Source organism: Ranitomeya variabilis, chromosome 2 (assembly GCF_051348905.1).
Source record: "Ranitomeya variabilis isolate aRanVar5 chromosome 2, aRanVar5.hap1, whole genome shotgun sequence".
Taxonomy (NCBI): domain Eukaryota; kingdom Metazoa; phylum Chordata; class Amphibia; order Anura; family Dendrobatidae; genus Ranitomeya; species Ranitomeya variabilis.
In genome coordinates, this window is record NC_135233.1 from 1,042,175,431 (window position 1) to 1,042,190,781 (window position 15,351).

The 15,351-nt window shown below is 45.5% G+C and overlaps 1 protein-coding gene across 1 annotated transcript in view; it reads left to right on the top strand.

Annotated features, from left to right (window-relative positions):
* The window catches only part of GREB1 (growth regulating estrogen receptor binding 1), a 121,251-nt gene that overhangs the window by 23,640 nt on the left and 82,260 nt on the right, over nucleotides 1-15,351 (top strand). The window contains exons 7-12 of the mRNA XM_077291440.1: nucleotides 1,685-1,810; nucleotides 4,614-4,757; nucleotides 9,149-9,334; nucleotides 10,089-10,439; nucleotides 13,143-13,271; nucleotides 13,698-13,805. Of these exons, the coding sequence (XP_077147555.1) occupies nucleotides 1,685-1,810; nucleotides 4,614-4,757; nucleotides 9,149-9,334; nucleotides 10,089-10,439; nucleotides 13,143-13,271; nucleotides 13,698-13,805 (1,044 nt within the window). The remainder of the gene's footprint in view (nucleotides 1-1,684; nucleotides 1,811-4,613; nucleotides 4,758-9,148; nucleotides 9,335-10,088; nucleotides 10,440-13,142; nucleotides 13,272-13,697; nucleotides 13,806-15,351) is intronic.

Below are 15,351 nucleotides of genomic sequence, written 5' to 3' on the forward strand. Positions count from 1 at the left end.
GGCAGCATCTATAGTAAAAAGTTGGTCACACTTGTCACGCACTATGTTTGACAAGTGTGACCAACCTGTCAATCAGTTTTCCAAGCGATGTTACAGATCGCTTGGAAAACTTTAGCATTCTGCAAGCTAATTACGCTTGCAAAATGCTAAAAAAAAAACGTGGAAAAAACGGGAAAAAAACGCGAAAAGAAGCATGCGGATTTCGAGCAGGAAATTTCTGCAAGAAATCCTGACGTGTGCACATACCCTCAAAGTACTTGGATAAGGTGTTATCTGAGCATGCTGGGTGCTAACTGAGTGTCTTCGATGTGCTCAAAAAGTATTTTCAAGTCCCTGCAGCTGCATGTCTTACGGCTGTTTGACAGATGCAATACATGCAGGGATGGCCTAACAAACAGGAAATCCCTCCATGTGTTGTGACTATCTAACAGCCACGAGACATGCAGCCGTGGGGACTCGGACATACTTTTTGAGCACCCTGAAGACTCTCTGTTAGCACCTGAGCATTTTTGCTTGCTCATCACTAATAATAATCACAGTGATGTCACAGAGATAAACACAGTGACCTTATGATGACACCTCCAATAACTTCCCCTTTTGCACATCTATGTATTGCACACTAGGTGGATGCCCGCTCCTGCACACTGGTGTTCCTTTAGGTCCCGATTCGGCATTGTTGTTTTTCCACTTTATGGAGTGATTTGCACCTTTTTAGTTGCTTTACTGTTTGCAACTTATTTTCTAGACATTTTGTGCCTCTTTTTAAGTTATCTTTCTATTTTAATCTTTTTATTATTCTTCCTCGACAGCTTTGTTGATCCAGAGGTTTTAGATAGATACATGAAATGACTCTTTTACGAAATGTCGCATATTTTTTGGCACATCTCACTCCAATCCTCTCTGGAGTCAGGTCTCAATTTGGCAAAATTGTGCGACTTTATAAAGGATTTGTGACTTTTGGTGCTGAAAAGTCACAAAAACCAATTTTAAACAGAAATACAGAGCATTTTTTATTTTGTGCCAAATTCATAGACTACGTGTGCCATTTTGAAGAATTTCGGGCAAAAAGCATCAATGAATAAAATAAGCAAAAAAAAAGAAAAGTGACCAATCAAATGCAAATAATGCATAAAGTTCTTATATAGGCACCATGGGTCCTAGTCATCATTACATTTCCGTCAGTTTTTTGGCACGAACAGCTCTTTTTGTTCATTTTTTAAAGTTGTCTTTTGTGGTTTAGTTAGTTTTCTGATTTTTATGGCAATTTGGATTTTACAGATGGTTTAGACAGATTCATAAAATGCCAAATGTTTGGAAAATTCGCTAAATTTGGTGCAACTCTTCTCATGTCCCCTTTCCATAACTTCCCTGCCCCTGCAGAAATCCTACTTTGTCATCGAAGTGGGTCGGGATCAGAGTCTATTCACTTCAATGGAAAATGTGTAATGCTATATTTCTCCTGTGGGGGTGCTGCAGGGAAACTAAACAGCAGGACAGACTGTGACCAGCCTATCGTTATAGCCCCTGTCTAACAAAACGTGGCTGTCAAAGGTGGAAAACCTTTTTACAGGGTTAACCTTAGTATGTATTAACCTTAAAATACCTGGATCATAGCTGGGTCTCCATCATGCTTTTATAGCAAACTGTATTTTTTTTCTTTTTATCTGTTTCCCTTCTTTTTAAGGAAACGTTACCAACTCTGGCCCTCCCAAGAAACGACACAAAGGGTGGTCACCAGACTCCCCCTCTTCCACAGATACTAACCATCCACAACACAACTATCAAAATACAAGTAGCCTTGGAAAAGTTGGTAAGTAAATGGAATCAGATTCATAGATTAGTATGAGGGTGTGTACACCTAGAGATTATTGGAACTGAAATTGGGCGGAAACTGAGCAGAAACTCTCAAAATCCTCAATCAAATCTCAATTGCTCCTCATAAACATGGAGGATCTGCTCATTTTCTGATCCCAAAGCTACAAAAGACCTCGAGTGCACATAACCTTAGGCTATGCGCACATGGAGTTTTTCAAGGAGTTTGTAGAGCAGAAACTGATGGAAACTTTCCAAATCCTCCTTCACATCTTAAAACTCCTCAAACGTTGAGTTTCCACCCAGTTTCTGCTCCAAAAACGCATCAAAACGACTATGTACGTGCACACACTTTAGCCAAACTCAGACATCCATAAAACACGGTCCGTGTACGGATCACTAAGTACTGACTAGCTGCAGGTGTTCTGGCCAGAACTTGACAGTCACATGGGCATATATGAGGCTGTCAAGTTTGGATCAGAAGAACCAAGGCCAGTTACTGTATAGCACACAAAAACTACTGTTCCAAAGTTTAGGGTCAATTAGAAATTTCCTTATTTTTGAAAGAAAAGCACAGTTTTTTCCAATGAAGCTAACATTAAATGATTCAGAAATACACTCTATACATTGTTAATGTGGTAAATGTCTATTCTAACTGCAAACGTCTGGTTTGTAATGCAATATCTTCATAGGTGTATAGAGGACCATTTCCAACAACCATCACTCCAGTGTTCTTATGGTACTTTGTGTTTGCTAACTGTGTAAAAAGGCTAATGGATGGTTAGAATAGCCTTGAAAACCCTTGTGCAAGTATGTTAGCACTGCTGAAAACAGTTTGGCTGATTAGAGAACCTATAAACCTGACCTTCCTTTGAGCTAGTTGAGAATCTGGAGCATTACATTTGTTGGTTCCATTAAACTCTCAAAATGGCCAGAAAAAAGAACTTTAATGTGAAACTCGACAGTCTATTCTTGTTCTTAGAAATGAAGGCTATTCCATGTGAGAAATTGCCAATAAACTGAAGATTTCCTACAACGGTGTGTACTACTCCCTTCAGAGGAGAGCACAAACAGGCTCTAACCAGAGTAGAAAGAGAAGTGGGAGGCCCCGCTGCACAACTGAGCAACAAGACAAGTACATTAGAGTCTGTAGTTTGAGAAATCGACGCCTCACAGGTCCTCAACTGGCAGCTTCATTAAATAGTACACACAAAACACCAGTGTAAACATCTACAGTAAAGAGGCAACTTCGGGATGCTGGCCTTCAGGGCAGAGTGGCAAAGAAAAAGCCATATCAGAGACTGGCTAATAAAAGGAAGAGATTAATATGGGCAAAAGAACACAGACATTGGACAGAGGAAGATTGCAAAAAAAGTGTTAAGGACTGACAAATCCAAGTTTGAGGTGATTAGATCACATAGAAGAACATTTGTGAGACGCAGAACAACTGAAAAGATGCTGGAAGAGCGTCTGACGCCATCTGTCAAGCATGGTGGAGGTAATGTGATGGTCTGCGGTTGCTTTGGTGCTGGTAAAGTATGAGATTTGCACAAGGTAAAAGGGATTTAAAATAAGAAAAGCGCTCACTCCATTTTGCAACGCCATGTCATACCCTGTGGACAGCACTTGATTGGAGACAATTTCATCCTACAACAGGACAATGACCCAAAGCACACCTCCAAATTATGCAAGAACTATTTAGGGAAGAAGCAGGCAGCTGGTGTTCTATCTGTAATGGAGTGGCCAGCGCAGTCACCAGATCTCAACCCCATTGAGCTGTTGTGGGAGTAGATTGATCGTATTGTATGCAAAAAGTGCCCATCAAGCCAAACCAACTTGTGGGAGGAGCTTCTGGAAGCATGGGGTGAAATTTCTCCAGATTACCTCAGCAAATTAACTGCTAGAATGCCAAAGGTCTGCAATGATGGAATTGCTGCAAAGGGAACATTCTTTGACTAAACAAAGTTTGAAGGAGAAAATTATTATTTCAAATAAAAATATTTTTTTCGAACCTTGCCAATGTCTGGACTAGATGTTCAATTCATTTGGCAACTCATTTGATTAATAAAAGTATGAGTTTTCATGGAAAACACAAAATTGTCTGGGTGACCCTAAACTTTGGAACGGTAGTGTACATAAGCAGCATCAGCAGTACTCAGCAGTGTGGCTGTGAATCCATATCTGAAAATGGAGCAAAATGATTCCGTACGTGCATACACTTCAGCCAAAATCAGATATCCTTGAAACATAATCTGTGTACGGATCACAATGTACTCAGTGGCTGCAGGTGTTCTGGCCAGAACTTGACAGCTTCATAGACATATATGAGGCTGTCAAGTCAATGCTTAGCACACAGACAGAAGCAGCATCAGCATTGTGCTGAGTGCTCCTCTCTCCTTCTATCTCCTCTCCGTAGAATTAATAGGCTGTGTAACCGAACATCTCACTGTTCTGGCAGTCTGTCTTGCTTTGACAAAGATGGATTTGAGGTATTTTTCAGAGGCGAGGGGAAGAAGTGGCTCATAAGTGGAGAAAGAATAAAATAAATCAACATACAGGCAGATATAAGAAATATATATCTTATTAAAGTTTGTTGAAACTGTAACAACCTCTTCATTGGTCAAATTAATGGGTCATATAAGACCCAGCCCTTTCCTCTCAGAGTATTTCTGTGGGTTTTTGACAGATGGAGCAAGATAACTTTTTAGATTATTTTTAACACTGACTCTTGGGATAATGGTTCCTAAAAACAAGAATTTGTATTTTTATGTCAAATGTAATGATTTGTTGTGTCTTATTAGATACCGCAGGTCCGCTTTGTACCACAGTGCCACAGAGCACCACTGCCAACCCTCCGGCTGCTCCTCTGGTGGCCACTGCAGAGTCTGTGTCCATCCCGGACAACCTTCTGAAGACCTGCATGATCACACCAGTCATTTTTAAAGGTAAAAGTTGAAGAATAATCTGTACCGTAATACAATATTGCATGTTTGTATTTGGTCCTAGGAAGAAAAACTTTAAAATCCAGGGTACAAGCAGAGGTACTCCTCTTGTCCGGGTCATGCTGTGTGCGGACACCAACGTTATTCCTTTTCAAACATTTTTGTTGCCCCAGTGTCTCTAATAGAAAAGAAAATCAAGCAATTTTACATGCTTTCTTGATGAAAAATTTCTCCTACCGTTTTGTGTATACAGCTCCTATACCCTTCTCTGTGACTATATGGTGACAGGAACCCCCCCCCAAAAAAAAAACTTTGTGTAGTGTGATCCCGAATCCTGAAGCCATTGTCTCTTCTATTTCCAGCTTTTAGTGATAGATATTTGATAAGTTGGCAAGGAGTAGGGAACAGATAAAAATCTTTACATTAGAGACACATACACTATATGGATAAAAGTATTCACCCTTCAGAAGGTTTTATGACCTCCCATTCTATATCCGTAGTAATATGGTGTCGGCCCCTCTGCAGATATAATGGCTCCCGCTCTTCTGGGAAGGATTTTTACAAGATTTTGGAGAAGTCTGGGAATTTTTGCTCCTTCAGCCAGAAGAACATTTGTCAGGTCAGACCCTGATGTTGGGGAGAGTCCGAGCTCACAATCTCCGTTCTAGTTTATCCCAAAGGTGTTGGATGGGGTTGAGGTCCGGGCTCTGTGCGGCCGGTCATGTTCTTCTACCAAACTCCCCCAACTATGTCTGTTTGGACCTTGTGCACTGGGCACAGTCAGGGGTAACGTAACAAGGCTTTCCCCAAACTGTTCCCACAAAGGTGTAAGCGACAATTGTCCACAATGTCATGTGCAACTAAGAAGTCCGTAGCTTTATCCTTCCTCCACCAAAACTTTACAGATGACAAAATGCAGTCCGGCAGGTAACGTTCTCCAGGCATTCACCAAACCCAGACTCATTCATCAGACACGAGATAGAGAAGTGTGATCCATCACTGCACAGAACACATTTCCTCCAGAATCCAGTAGTGGTTGCTTTACACCATTCCATCCGATGCTCGACATTGTGCTTGGTGATGTAAGGCTGCATGCAGCTGATCGGCCATGAAGCTCCCGCTGGGGAAACAGTGTTATTATTAATGTTAATACCAGAGGAGGTCTGAACTCTGCAGTTATGGAGTCAGCAGAGCAGGGGTGTCTTTTCTGCCCTCTTTCCTCAGCATTCGGTGACCTCACTCTGTAACGTTACAGGGTCTCCATTTTGTGGCTGAGTTGCTGCGGTTCCTTCCACTTCTCAAAAATATCACTCACAGATGGTGAGGGAAGATTTAGGTGGAAGAAATGTCATGAGCGGACTTGTTACCCCGGTGGCTCCTAATACAGGACGGGCTGGTATCAGTGAGCTCATTACTACCAGCCATTCTGTCACACGTTAGTAAAGGCAGACGTCATGGCAGGTAGGAGAGCCGAGGTTCTACATAAGGGGGGCAGGGATGTTATAGAATCATAGAATCTTAGTTTGTTAGAGTTGAAAGGGACCTCAAGGGTCATCGTGTCCAAGCCTCTGCTCAATGACCCTTATACACTGGGGGGCGAGGGGATGGATATTATACACCAGAAGAAGAGGGAAGGGGAAGGATGTTATATACCTACTGGAGGATGAGGGAACGGATGTTATATACCAGGGGCTGGATTTTATACACTGGGTGGCCGAGGGGCCAGATGTGGAGGGCCGAATATTATACACCGGGGACATGTGGGGAGAGACGTTATACACTAGGGGGTGAGGGGCTGGATGTTATACACTGGGGGTGAGGGGCTGGATGTTATACACCGGGGGTGAGGGGCTGGATGTTATACACCGGGGGGTGAGGGGCTGGATGTTATACACCGGGGGTGAGGGGATAGATGTTATACACTGGGGGTGAGGGGCTGGATGTTATACACCGGGGGTGAGGGGCTGGATGTTATACAACGGGGGTGAGGGGCTGGATGTTATGCAGTGGGGGTGAGGGGCTGGATGTTATACACCGGGGGTGAGGGGCTGGATGTTATATGGAGCGCCCCCACTGCCGCAGGGCCGAGGGGTACCCGGTATCGGGCCTCTCTGTCTCGGTTCTGGGGTTGTCACGGTGGCTAGACCCGGCCCGTGACCCTGCTGAGGGGCGTCCAATGAAGGTGGAGGGTGATGCTGTTGTGGTGTGGTGCCGGTCGCAGTAAATAACGAGGACACCAGGTTGCAGTCTCTTTACCTCTTTACTGAAGGCTTCAGGATCCTCAGTCCGGAATACGGTTAACCGGGCTGCGTGAGTCCGGCCGGTCCGATGGCACCTCCAGAGTTCCCTTTGCAGGTGGAAATCTGTGCATACCTTCTAGCGCTTGTGTGTTGTAGTCCTTCCCTGCTGTGCTTACGGGATAGTCCTCACAACTGTTGTGTCTGTTTCTGAAGTTCCCTCACAACTCGATTATGATGTTCTGTTTCGTCCCCCAGATGATATGGCTAGGACGCACCCATATGACGGGTAGGCTCGGAGGTCTTCCGGGACCCTAGAGTCGCCCCTCTCCAGATGTTGCCCCCTGTGTCTGCTTAGGTGATTTTGGGTGAGACAGCCCGCCTATAACTGACTGTCTGCCGTAGGTTTGAAGTAAGGCCTGGAGCTCAATACTTCCTCGGTGTTCCGGCCACCGGCTACGCGCCTCAGTAGGATGTTGCCTCGTCTTACAGCACGACTCCTACTGGTGTTTCTCCTTGTTGCGTTGATCTCGTTTCTCACTCAGCACAATAAACCTCGCTTCTTGTCCTTTCTTGGGGTACCGCCGCTATATCGTGCAGGCACGGTCCCGTAACGTTCTTTCTGTTCGCTAGGCCTCTGTCAGGATCCCACCCCTGACAGGGACCCCCCTGAATCTTCCCCTGCAACACCCTCTGCCACAGGATGTTGCCTGGTTCCAACCCAGTCAGCTTCTGACTAACTTCCTATCTAACCCCCAGTTTTACCAGAGTGTGAGGAGTGGCCTAATACATAGTACCCTTAGCTCCCCCTGGAGGCCAGACTGTGAAGTGTATTGGTGTCTGTGATACCTGGTCAGGTGAACTCCTTCAGTGCCATCAGACGTACCATAGCCCCCCTTAGCGGCGGAGCATCAGTACTGCAACGACCAGGACTCTGGGGCGCTGCATATACATCGGGGGTGAGGGTCTGGATGTTATGGACTAGGGGGTGAGGGGCTGGATGTTATACACTGGGAGGTGAGGGGCTGGATGTTATACACTGGGGGTGAGGGGCTGGATGTTATACACTGGGGGTGAGGGGCTAGATGTTATACACCGGGGGGTGAGGGGCTGGATGTTATACACTGGGGGTGAGGGGCTGGATGTTATATACCGGGGGTGAGGGGCTGGATGTTATGCACTGGGGGTGAGGGGCTGGATGTTATACACCGGGGGGTGAGGGGCTGGATGTTATACACTGGGGGCTGGATGTTATGCAGCGGGGGTGAGGGGCTGGATGTTATACACCGGGGGTGAGGGGCTGGATGTTATACACTGGGGGTGAGGGGCTGGATGTTATATACTGGGGGTGAGGGGCTGAATGTTATATACTGGGGGTGAGGGTCTGGATGTTATACACTGAGGTGTGGGGGGCTGGATGTTATACACCCTGGGGGCGAGGGTCTGGATGTTATACACTGGGGTGTGGGGCTGGTTGTTATACACTGGAGGTGGGGGGGCCGGATGTTATACATAGGAGGTGGGTGGGGTGGATGTTATACACCGGGAATGGATGTTATATACCGTGGGGTGAGGGGCTGGATGTTATACACCGGGGGTGAGGGGCTGGATGTTATACACTGGCGGTGAGGGGATGGATGTTTTACACCGGAGGTGGGAGGTGGTGGATGTTATAAACCGGGAGCGAGGGGCTGGATGATATACATCGGAGGTGTGGGGGGCCAGATGTTATATACCAGGGGGCATGGGGATGGATGTTATAATGGAAAGAGAATTAGACTAAAAAAAAACAAAAAAACCTGATTTCAATGATTAAGACGTGTGTCCATAGTGTAGGTTCTCTCAGTTGTTGTGGCCAAACAAATGAAAGGCTTTATTGCAAGTATGTTCCATCATTTCCTGTAGGTGCACAGCTCATTATAATAAATGTTTTCTGATTGTATTAAGCCGCACATCCATCTGGTCATTCGGCCACTTGTTGATTATTTGGATATACGAGACGATACGATACACTTTATTGATCCCGAGGGAAATTATGGGATTACACAAGTGTGTTCTCATTCACTGCCAGCAAGCAGAGCCCTGACATCTATTCATTATACTATAATTGAGGGCAGCTTTGCTCGGTGAATAGCTTCTTACTGTCTCTCCATACAGGTCACGGTAACTTCCCCTACCTCTCTGGTAATATAAATGGGGTTATCGTCAGCCCCCTATTGTACAACTGCTACAAGGACTCCCAGTCCATGCCGAAAACCTATGAACAATATGGACCCACCACCATCCAGCCAATCTCCGAGGAGATGCAGCTGCTGCTCACAGTCTATTATCTCGTCCAGCTCGGTGAGTGGAGACTGCGACAGACAAAAAACAAACCATAAAATACAGGAAACGTGTTATAGGGAGTCTGTGGGTGAGACTTTCACTACGAAACCAGAGGTCGCGCCTGATGGGCCTGGGTGAATCATCTTCACCTGTACCTATTTATTCACCCTCTAGTTCTGTGTTGCACTGAAATGAGTCCTTTAGTCATATGACAGCTAACACTGCAAGTGCACTAGTGGGTGTATCGGTGCACTTGCAGTCCTCGGCCCCTCTTCGCTTCTCTCCGCTGGCACCACTTCTTGACTGACAGTGGAGACAGAGGCTCTGCACCATGATGTCACCTCTGCTGTTCACAGTCAATCGAGAAGAGAGGAGAGGCAATGAAGATCTGAGATCTGCAAGTGCACTGATACACCCACTAGTGTACTTGCAGAGCTAATTTGCATATGAATAAAACACAAATTTTGGTGCAGCGCCGAACTGGAGGGCGATGAAATAGGGATCATTGGAGATGTTTCACCTTACCCTATTCTACGCTACCTCTGGATTCTTAGTGAAAGGCATACTGACGGTAAGTCACAATTTTCCCCAAATATGGGACCTAGACACGGCACCACTCCTGCAGTCTTGACTAGGGATGAGCTACAATACTCACAGCTCATGGATAAAAGTGGCGCTGTTTGTTTTTTTTTTAAAAGCCTACGTTTTTTAGGTCATGCCAGTTGACTACAACGTTGGTATAACATGTCATTTTATCGCCCTTTGCCCCCAGCTCCAGACCAGGTGCCTCTGATAGAAGACCTAGAACAGATATTAATGCGTTCGTGGAGGGAAACGCACCTTGCTGAGATCCGCCAGTACCAGCAGAATATGTCTCAGGCGATGCCACATTTCCCCAGCCTGGTGACTGCCGTGACCGTCTCTCAGTTGCCCTGGCTAGCGGGCCTGGCTGCCAGTTCTTGTAATGAGAGTGTCAAAATCATTGAATGCAGCTTCTCCTTAGCGGAGGGGCTCTCCGAGATGTTTAAAATGCTGGTGGAGGGAAAATTGACCAAGACGAACTACGTGGTGATTATCTGCACATCCAGACCCAGCAGCCTGGACTCCTGCATCGTGATCACAGGTAGGGAGCAATATTCTGCAACCCGTGATGAATATTGGGGCAGATTTACTAATCCCATCAATTATTACACTGTCCAAACTTCAGAACGCTGTATGTTATGATCTGGTGACCTTGGAGCCGCATGAGAGACTTTCTCAGGAGTAGGTGGTATCTGTACTGATCGCAAACCCTAAACTAACACCGCAACTAGAAGTAGCCGTGGGATGTACCTAGCACGTCCTAGACATCTCGACACAGCCGGAGGACTAAATGCCCCTATAGATGGAAATGGGAATTCTATCTTGCCTCAGAGCAGAACCCCAGAGGATAGGCAGCCCCCCACAAATATTGACTGTGAGTATAAGAGGGAAGACACACGCAGGCAGAAAAACAGGATTTAGCAAAAGAGGAACTCTAGCTAAATAGAAAAGGATAGGACAGAATTCTAAGCGGTCAGTATTAAAATCCTAATAACATCCACAGCAGATAATACAAATATTCTACATCTAACTAAAGACATAGCAAGTATATCTGCATCTCCTGAGAATCCAGCATGACTTAAAAATCCAAACAAAGTCTAAGCTGGACAAAAACACAATAAATTGCACTGAATTGCAAAGCACACTGCATGTGTGCACAGAGACAAAAAACAGACACTTATCTTGGCTGAATTGGCAGCAGGGCATGAGGAGCCAGAGAGAGATGCAATCCCTCCAAGTACAATGGACAACTGGCCAGAAGAAATGGATCCTGCACACCTAAATACCTAATAGAGCTGCAATCAGCAGAAACACCTGCCCGGATTACAACCCCAAGACAACTGCACTACCACCAACAACCACCGGAGGGAGCCCAAGAGCAGAATTCACAACAGCTGTATATATCGGGCCGGAATTGGAACGCAGTGCATGGACTGGCCGGCGGCTCTCCCTACCCAAGCCTGAAAGCTGCAAAGAAATACATGAGGCTGCCATGGTCAGGTCGGTAGAGCCGCCGGCCAGTCCGTGCACATACATGAGGCTGCCATGGTCAGGTTGGTAGAGCTGCCAGCTAGTCCGTGCACATACATCAGGCTGCCATGGTCAGGTCGGTATAGCCGCCGGCCAGTCTGTGCACATACATGAGGCTGCCATGGTCAGGTCGGTAGAGCCGGCGGCCAGTCCGTGCACATACATCAGGCTGCCATGGTCAGGTCGGTAGAGCCGCTGGCCAGTCCGTGCACATACATGAGGCTGCCATGGTCAGGTCGGTAGAGCCGCTGGCCAGTCTGTGCACATACATCAGGCTGCCATGGTCAGGTCGGTAGAGCCGCCGGCCAGTCCATGCACATACATGAGGCTGTCATGGTCAGGTCGGTAGAGCTGCCGGCCAGTCCGTGCACATACATCAGGCTGCCATGGTCAGGTCGGTAGAGCCGCCGGTCAGTCCATGCACATACATGAGGCTACCATGGTCAGGTCGGTAGAGCCGCCGGCCAGTCCGTGCACATACATCAGGCTGCCATGGTCAGGTCGGTAGAGCTGCCGGCCAGTCCGTGCACATACATGAGGCTGCCATGGTCAGGTCGGTAGAGCCGCCGGCCAGTCCGTGCACATACATGAGGCTGCCATGGTCAGGTCGGTAGAGCCGCCGGCCAGTCCGTGCACATACATGAGGCTGCCATGGTCAGGTTGGTAGAGCCGCTGGCCAGTCCGTGCACTGCGTTCCGATCTCGGTTCGAATTATACGTCCATTTCACTGCGCCCTTGGGCAGTCTGAAAATGTGCCAAAATTGCCACAGGTATTCATGCTAGATGATAAATTTGATGCGTCACTTTTGTCTAACGTTCCACTGCCTCCTGCTTAATTTACGACATCTTCATCATTTGCAGGGTTTTTTTGTCACTTTCCTGTGTTTTTTTTTTATTGTGTGCCATTCGTTGATGTTTATTGCTCCAAATTCATAAAAATGGATCATGCGTTTCATGAATTTGGCACCAAGAATTAAAAAAGGTCTTTTCCGTCATTAAACATTTTTGCAAAATGATGGAACTTTTTCAAAATGTTGCAAAAGATGCACATTTTGGACACATGCATAAAACTACACCGAAGGGAGGGGGACTGGAGTACGATTGCGGCAAGTTTTGCAACTTTTTTAAAAGTCACAATTGATGAATTAGGCAAAAAACTGCTAGAAAAAAAAAACAAGTGAACAGGCGTAAGCCACAAAACTAGACAAAAACCTGGCGCAAAGGCGATGATGATTTGGGGTCTATGTGTCAAAACACACCCATCTTGACACATTCTTCGTCAAATTCAAAGCACAAAAGATTTATTTCTATTTATTTAAATTTTATTTTTAAAATGTTCTATATCTATTTAATATTTATTTAATACAAAAGTGTTAATTAATGGACTAAATGGGCCCAGCAATTCCCTTCCTCATGCAACTGGGACTATTACTTTTCACTCCATTTGTTGCTTTTCTCTACTGTGCGCCTACCCCGCAGATGCCCATACACAGCAATAGTTGTTAAAGTTTGACCCCGGGTGTAGCTATGGGGGTGACCTGATTAAAGGTAAGCCACAAGTGCAAAGTCCTGGACAACCCCTCCAAAGATTTTCCTTATCAGTGAATTATGGCTGATGGTTTCGAGCCTTACATCACCAAGCACAATGCTGAGCGTTGGAAGGAGTGGTGTAAAGCACTGATATGATATTATTACCCTCTAATGATTTCTACAGGAAAATACCAGGCTCGTACATTAATAGAAAGCATGTACTCACCAGCGGACTACCTGAAAGAAATAACCTACGAGCTGACAAGTGGGAAGGTCGAGTCCCTACGAACGTTCTTCAGCAGCTTTTGCCCAGGTATTATAGACCGATGCCAGAAACCACTTACTGATTTTAACACTATATGTGCTTAATCACACACTGCGTTTTTGCTGCATTTTTCTGTGGGTATTTTTTTTTAATATGGAAAACAATGCGTTTTTAGTAGCAGAAAAATAAATGCGATTTCTACAATGTTTTTTTTTCTTGCACTTTTTTGACCTGCGGTGCGTTTCTTTACAACGTAGCATGTCAACTTTCAACAGTTTTGCTGCTTTATTTTTTACCCATTCAATGGAATGCCTAAAAAAGTATCGTAAAACGTATGAAAAATATGCATAGCATTCTTCCTGCCAACACTGTGGAAAAAAAGCGCAGCGCTGTGTGAACATATCCTAGATTTTACTGCATCAACATTATATCGTGCTGATCATGGATTGACTTGTGTCTGATCTGTTTCAATAGATGGAGACATTGATGTCCTATTGGATAAATACCATCAGGAAAACCACAGCCTCATTTCTTCAACTCCAAAAAAAGCAAATGGAGAGAGCAGACCGGCCTCCTGCTCCAGTAAGTGCAGAACACATAGCTGTATACTGAATGCTTCTGTTCTGAGGTGCAATATTCATCATAAACTGTATTTACACACACACATCTTCTATATATATAATTGCCTAAGGTCCACTTCCGTCTGTTTGTCTGTCTGTAACGGAAATCCCGCGTCGCTGATTGGTCAGCAATATTGGGGCGGGATAAACACCGCTTCACTTTTTACTATTGATGCTGCCTATGCAGCATTAATAGTAAAAACATATCATGTTAAAAATAATAATAATACAAAAAATCATGATATTCTCACCTACCGTCGTCCGCGCCAGCCTTTCCCGCTCCTCGCGAAGCTCCGGTCCCAAGAATGCATTGCGGCAACGCGAGACCGCTACATCATCACGGGTTATTGCCACAAGGCATTACTGGGAACGGAGCGTCGCGAGGAGCATCGCTAAAGGCCTGGGCTGGATCCAGGGGCCACTGGAAGGTGAGTATATAACTAATTTTTTTTTTTATCGTTTTTTTAACAGGCATATGGTGCCCACATTGCTATACACTATGTGGGCTGTGTTATATACTACGTGGGCTGTGTTATATACTACGTGCCCTGTGTTATATACTGCGTGCCCTGTTTTATATACTGCGTGCCCTGTTATATACTGCGTGGGCTGTGTTATATACTATGTGGGCTGTGCTATATACTACGTGGGCTGTGTTATATACTGCGTTGGCTATGTTATATACTGCGTCGCTGTGCTATATACTACGTCGCTGTGCTATATACTACATGGATGTGCTATATACTATGTGGCTATGCTATATACTACGTGGCTGTGCAATATACTACGTGGCTGTGCAATATACTACGTGGCTGTGCAATATGCTACGTGGCTGTGCTATGTACTATGTGGCTGTGTTATATACTACGTGGCTGTGTTATATGCTACGTAGCTGTGCTATATACTACGTGGCTGTGTTATATACTATGTGGCTGTGTTATATGCTACGTAGCTGTCCTATATACTATGTGGCTGTGCTATATACTATGTGGCTGTGCTATATACTATGTGGGCTGTGCATATGCTATGTGGGCTGTGAGACTCTTAAAAACCTGAAGCTGGCCCTGGCTTCACTGATTGGTTTCGCCCATCCGGCCGCGAACAATCAGTGACAGACACAGTCCGGCCGCGAATTGGCGCAGGATTTGAACCACGCTTCGCTAATTGGTCGCGCCCGGCCGGCCGAATCCTGTGTATTCATTGCATTATTCTGAAATCTTCAGAAATAAGCTACATACATATTCTAGAATACCCAATGCGTTAGAATCGGGCCACCATCTAGTATATATATATATATATCTAATATATAAAGCTGAATGTGTGTGTGTGTGTATGTATGTATGTATGTATGTATGTCCGGGATTGGCATCTGAACCGTAGCAGCTACAGCCACAAAATTTTGCACAGTCACACGTCTGGACCCCGAGAGCGTCATAGGCTATGTTGTGAGGTGAAATTTTAACCCCGCGCTTTCCAATTCACCAAACAATTTTGCCCCTATCTACATA